Consider the following 6482-nt stretch of genomic DNA (forward strand, 5'->3'; position numbering starts at 1 on the left):
TCAGCACCTGGGGAACCATGAAGCATGGAGCCTCTACCCCAGGCCAAGGAGTCCCAGCTTTGGCTTACTGAGAGCTCAGTAAGTTCCCAGTCATGAAAGCAAGAACACTACCTGTCACCACCGTTTCCCCAGGACCGAGCACAGTGCCTGGCACACAGTAGGCACTCAGTGAACAATAATGGACGAATCAGTGCCCTTTTCAGACATAAGGATGAACATAACCATGAATATGAAAAGCCAGCCCTAGCCATGGGGCAAACGTGGCTGTCCTACCTCCCCGCAACTCACCTCAGCTGTAGCTCCTTGTCTCCAGCTCTGGCTGCATCCATCTTAACCCGGACCCAGAAGGTGACTGGCTCAGCCATGTGTTTGGGGCCACAGGGCCGTAGGGCTGCCAGCCACAAAGTCACCATCTTGCATCCATGGGCCTGTTTACCCAGTTTCTTCAAACTCTCTACATGTAGCCGGAAGCACCTGTGCAACTGACCAGAGAAAGGAAACAGACCAAATTGGAGAGGGGACCCAATGAATACGTACAGTGGGAGAGGACATGCAGCTACAGGTACATATATCACCTGGTGGGGGTGGGTGGGCTCCTCTGACCAACACCCCTGCCCTAAAGCAGGAGACACCTAAGAACTAAATACCCTGGGTGCTCTCAACTTGAGGCTTCAATCCAACCCACCCACATATTCAGTCTTCACCCTGAAAACCTCCTCTTCCTCCTATAATCCTCCCATAAATCAGCTGACTCCTCCTTCTCCCTTCCCCACCGCCAATCATTTACCAGGTTAAGCCTTGACTTCTTTCACCCTTCAGTTCTTTCTATCCCTTGGGAAGCTTCTTCAGTTCAGACACCCACCCTCTCCGGCCTAGGCTACTAGGGCAGCGTGGGTGCCCGGTATTGTATCACAGTGATGCCAGAGAAATCCAAGACACCAATCTGCTATCATGCCGCCACTTCAATCCATGTACCTCATGATGAAACCCAAGGCCCTCTATGACCCACCTTGCCTGCCAATCCAGACAACCCCTCATTTCATGGGTATTCTTGCTTTAAGACAGTGGGACTTCCTCTGGTTGTCCAAAGAACCACTTAAGAGAACACTTTAAATATCCAGATGTCTGAGCCCCAGCACCATAGACTCTGATGCAATTGGATATAATTAGCTTAGGGCAGGCATTAGAATTTTGTTAAGTTTACTCAGGTGATTCTAATGTGCAACAAGGCTGGGAACCACTGGCTTAGAACAAAACGAAGTATAAAAAGAGAGTAAAAAAAAAAAAATTTGCTCTGGCCAGTGTGGCTCAGTTGGAGCATTGTACCGTGCACCAGAAGTTCTCAGGTTCAATTCCCAGCCAGGGCACATACCTAGGTTACAAGCTCAATCCCTGGTGTATGGGAGGCAACCAATCTATGTATCTTTGTCACATCAATGTCTCTCTCCTCTCTCCCTTCATCCTCTCTTTTATAAATAAATAAGTAAAATTAGTTAAATGACAGTACAGGTGAGGTCTGAGAAGTAATGGTGCCAATATGTAGCTCCTAACACCGTACTCCAAAGCAGGGTCTTGGACAGGCCCTTTCATGCTACTCAAGCCCCTTCCTTCCCCCCACATAACCTCCCTCCCCATCCTCATACCTTCTCAGGAGGCACTTCAGGATAGGTACTTGGCTTCGCCAAGCCCAGGCACTGACAGAAGGGCTCGGAGATGGCACAGGCCTCGGCATAGAGCTTGTGACTATAGAAACTGTAGGCCAAGTTACTAGTGTAAGAGGCTGCAAGAGAGAAAGAACAGTTGGCAGAGGAATGGGTCCCACTGCCCTCTCCTGTTGGGACTGCTCGGCAGCTTCCAGATCAGACAGACACCTATTGCTAGGGAATGAGAAAGGAGTAGCACTCCCCTTCCTGCTCCAAGTTAGCCCATACCAGCCAGGCCTTCTGCACTCATGTTACAAAAGCGGAGTCCTCATTCCCAAACAGGGCTCACCCCTCCGCACATTCCAATCCCTGTCTTCATCTCACTTCAAAGGTCGGCATTTTAGGAAAATACTCTGGCCTGCCCCTTTCCTCCCTCTTCTTCCCTCATTCTACTGAAGCCACAGAGCCTCCTTGCTATTCCCTGAACACACCAAACCCTCTCCTAGTTTAAGGCCTTGGCACTGGCTATTTCCTCTGACAGGGATGTCCTTTCCCAGGTGTCTACGTGGCCAACTCCATCACATCCTCGGTTTTGCTCATGCATCCTCTCAATGAGGCTTACCCTGACCATCCTGTTTTAAATGGTAACTTGCCCCCCTCACCCACTTGGAATCTTCATTCCCTTATCCTGCTCTATCTTTCCTTTCCCCCATACTTCTGATCACTTTCTAATATGTTGGCAATTCAATGATTGCACTGTTCATTATCTTTCTCCCCAAACCAGGATGTGGCTCCAGGAGGGCAGGAATCTTTTGTTTACGGACAATATTCAAGTATTCAAAACAGTGCTTAGCACATAGTACAGATGGCTGGAAGAAAAAGCCAGTCTTCAATACTCTGTGGGAAGAATTTTCGTACTAATAATTTTTGACTCCTGCTGATATTTTCATCTCTATAACACGGTTCCACCACTGAAAACATGAATATAACAAGCTCTCCAAAACCTTCAATGACTGAACGCAATAGGTGTATATGATTTAGACTAAAGGGCCATGCCTTTCGTAAACTGAGGGGGAAATTTATTATAAAATACAAAAATAGGCAAAACTAATCTATGCTGGTTGGACAGAGGTTGCTGTTGGGGGTTAGTGAACAGAAGGGGGCACATGGAGTCTAAATGATGCTATTACTTGAACTCGATGTTGGTTACAAAGTATGTTCACTTTGTAAAAAAGATCCATCAAGCTGTACATTTATGATTTTAGTACTTTTCTGTAAGTGTATTTTAATTAAAAGAGGGGCGAGAAGTATATATGTTAGTTAATAAAAACATAGCATATCTCCAGAAGGATAATAAGAAATTGATCATATTATTGCCTCTGCAGAGGCAGACTTGGGTAACCAGAATTAGGAGTGGGAGAGCTTTTCAGTGTATGCCCTTTTGTGCAAATTGAATTTTGAACCAGGTGAATGTTTCATCTGGTTTTAAAAAATTAAACTGTAAATGTTCTTTAAAATGTAAATATATAGAAAGGTCATAAAGTTGCACATCAAGTACAAATGTTTTCATGGAACAAATACCAAATCAGATTTCAAAACCAATGAGAAAAAAGTAGTATCTGCTATTACAAGTTAGTTTCATCACTTCTTCTCTGCTGTTTAGTACAGAGTAACTGATACTTACACACATCTTTTTCACTCCCTCCTTGAACCATAAGGAGCCCCCACAGTGGTCAGAACCATCCAGCAAGTGCTATTTGCCTGCCTAATGAGTGATGACCCTCCCCAGAACCTTGTAGCTGGGCCCCAGGGCACTAACCAGTCATCCCCAGGTAGTCAGTCAGCTCTTGGCCTGACAGGCCCTCTAAGGCCTCCAGCATCCAGCAAACAGTAGATTTACAACTTTCCACCAGCTGGGCAAGGTCAGCCAAGTCAGCTACCTGAAGGGACAAGAAGGGCTGAGGGTGAGAGGAGACATAGTAGGTACGTGACACCCACCCCACCCCACACCTAAAGCCATAGCCACCCCAAAGCTCTACTGAGGGCAGCTGAACAACCCCAGATCCTAGGACATGTCCAGGCTTTTTGATTCCCAGACGGTACCTGGCAGCCTTGGGCAAAGTCATAAACCACCACAGTATAGAGGTGAAGTCCCTGAAATTGCAGCTGAACCAAAGACTGCTGCTGCTTGGAGTCCCCACAGACCTGAGGAAGGAAGGGAGGAGAAGGTTAGTTTGAGGAACAGAGATAAAGCGTGAGCTCCAAGGTAAAACTGACCCAGAGTCCTAGAGAAGTGACACAACCCAGAGAGCAGGAAGGACATCAGGAGGGACCACTGCCCTCTCGGGATAGACTAGGCTGCATAGTCCAAGGAGGGAGCCAGGGCTTAGAGCCACATTCCCACCCTATCTCCAGGACCTTATAACTCACACCATCCTGAAGCTGTCGAATGAGGGAGCAGTATCCGCCAAGAAGAGCAAAGAGGCTCAGAATAGCATCAGGTCCATAGCGCCTCTTGCTACCCCGCTCCAGGCCTGAGAGGAAGAACTGGCAGCTGTCATACAATGCCCGCAGTGGGGGTGACGGTGCCTCCATGCTGCTGTTCAGGATAGCTGATGCCTTGTTCAGGAGCTTGGCCACTGCCTGGGGTTCTCCCTCCTGGACCTGTAGCATTTTTACCCCCAGCTGGCATATCTGGAGGCTGGGAGCCAGGCTGGTGTTCCTTAGGTAATCTTGGGCCTTCTTCACAGCCCTAGTGGCCTTGGCATGGAGGTGGCTCCAACAGAGGCGACGGCAGTGTTCCAGGGTGAGCTCCAAGAGACAGAGGGCCCTCTGGGGAGACAGAGGACCAGGGGAGTCCCCTTCCTCACCCACCAAGAGTCTAATCACATGCCTAGAGAGCAGGTCATCTAGGAAGTCAGCATCTGCTTCACTCAAACCATGCCCACTGGCATCAAATAGCTGATGGGCAGCAACCACTCGACAGGCTGTTGGAGAAGCAAAGTGGGGGACCTCACAAGGGATACTTTCATCCTCTAACAATACTAGAAAGCTCAACGCCTGCAGTCGAGCCGAGTATGCAGCTCGTGGCTCCGCCAGGGCTTCTGCCCCTTTCCAAAGCAGAGAAAAGCTGCCCCGAACCACAGCCTCATAGTCTTGGGGAGCAGCTTGTCGAGAACACTGCAGCAAACAGGCATGGAGGGGTTGAGCTAATCGGAGTGTGGCCTCTGGGATTCCCTGTGCAGCAACATTCCGCAGAAAGATGAAGAGAATTCGTTCCAGGTAGAGGGGTGGGCACTGGGGGTTGGACACCAAGTAGCCATTGCAAGCCAGTTCTGCCAGCTCCAGCAGGCTTTCCAGGTGCCTGCGGCAAGCCAGCTTGGCAGTCAGCTGCTGGTTGCAAGCCCTCAGAATGGCATCACAAGTATGTCTTCTCTCCGCGTCAAATTTGCAGCTGGGAAAACTGGCTGGAGGTTTGGAAAGGAACTCCTAGGAGGAGAGAAAGATGTGAATGGGACAAAGGGAAATAGATAAGGAAAGGAACTATAAATGAAGTTGCTACTAATCTGTCTCTTCCAATAAGGCAGAAACAAAACAACTCAGCTTGGAAAGCCAGGTGTATGTAGAGCCAGACAGCACCCACACCTTCAAGTCAGGCAGCAGCTCTTCAGCTTCCTTCGGGCTGCTTAGCAGAGTCCCAAAGTTGACTCCTTTAAAGCTCCTCATGGCGCTGGAGGGCTAGGGGAAAGGAGACGGATTAGAGAGGGCGGAGAAGATTCGTAATGGAGTTAAATGAAGGGCAGGAGCAAAGAATCTCATTAGAAATCTTAAAGGAAAAAAGCCGAGGCCAGGACGCCGGGCTCGCGTTATAAACCGAAACTTCCGCTTTTCCTTCTAGGCGGCCGATCCCTGCACTCACTCTACCCGTCCCACCACTCCAATGCCCCACAGAGCCCGTCAGCATCTACCAGGGCGTCCCGAGACCTCCGACCCTCCCTGGCAGAGCCGCCCCCGCCTCTCCCTCAAGTCAGTGTTGGGAACCCCATTCACCTGGGTGCGTACACAAGTTCACGAGTTCCTCCTTGCTGCCCCAGAGGTGCCCACCTTTGCAGGTCTAAGACTTACCCGCCAGGCTGAGTACTCCGCTAAGGACCCAAAACGTAACCTTCGTTTCCGCGCCAGCCCCCTCCTTTCAAATATCCCCAGCGACCAATCAACGAAAGCTGCGTAACGCCGGCGGGCCGCGCGGAGCACTGGGAGTTGTAGTTTATCTGCCGCGCTGCATCTTCACGTGAAGCCAGCCTACCGGGTCCTGCTGATCCGGGCGTTAAGACCTCTTGGGGGCGCGAGTTTCCTCCACATTTTTCAGTCGAAACGGAGTTCCTCGGCTACCGGTGGGTTAGTCGCTATCGGCAAGGCCAGCCTTCTGCCTCTTTCTTACCTTTATTTTCAGAGTTCAGAGAGAGTTTAAATTTCAAGAGAAGAGAAATAGGATAAACAATGAAAATAACTTACTTGGAAGCTCAAGTGGTTTGGATTATTAGAAAAAAGGGCATAGCCGTAACCGGTTTGGCTCAGTGGATGGAGCGTTGGCTTGCGGACTGAAAGGTCCCGGGTTCGATTCCGTTCAAAGGCATGTGCCTTGGTTGCGGGCACATCCCCAGTGGGAGGTGTGCAGGAGGCAGCTGATCGATGTTTCTGACTATCTCTCTCCCTTCCTCTCTGTAAAAAATTAATAAAATATATTAAAAAAAGAAAAAAGGGCATAGCCTTTCATGGGATTATTTTTTCTTTTTTTAAATCAGCCTTTTATATATATAATTTTTTTCTTCCAGAGAG

At 49.2% G+C, this 6482-nt stretch overlaps 1 protein-coding gene across 1 annotated transcript in view; it reads right to left on the reverse strand.

The window, feature by feature from the left end:
- Positions 1 to 5395, reverse strand: part of ESPL1 (extra spindle pole bodies like 1, separase) — a 19918-nt gene extending 14523 nt beyond the window's left edge. The window contains exons 1-6 of the mRNA XM_015559597.1: positions 5289 to 5395; positions 4074 to 5132; positions 3747 to 3848; positions 3463 to 3583; positions 1644 to 1780; positions 289 to 482 (exon numbers count right to left, since the gene is read on the reverse strand). Coding sequence (XP_015415083.1) covers positions 289 to 482; positions 1644 to 1780; positions 3463 to 3583; positions 3747 to 3848; positions 4074 to 5132; positions 5289 to 5369 — 1694 coding nt within the window. The 5' untranslated portion in view covers positions 5370 to 5395. The remainder of the gene's footprint in view (positions 1 to 288; positions 483 to 1643; positions 1781 to 3462; positions 3584 to 3746; positions 3849 to 4073; positions 5133 to 5288) is intronic.
- Positions 5396 to 6482: the final 1087 nt, after the last annotated feature.

This window comes from Myotis davidii, unplaced genomic scaffold (genome assembly GCF_000327345.1).
Source record: "Myotis davidii unplaced genomic scaffold, ASM32734v1 scaffold233, whole genome shotgun sequence".
NCBI classification, from domain to species: Eukaryota; Metazoa; Chordata; class Mammalia; order Chiroptera; family Vespertilionidae; genus Myotis; species Myotis davidii.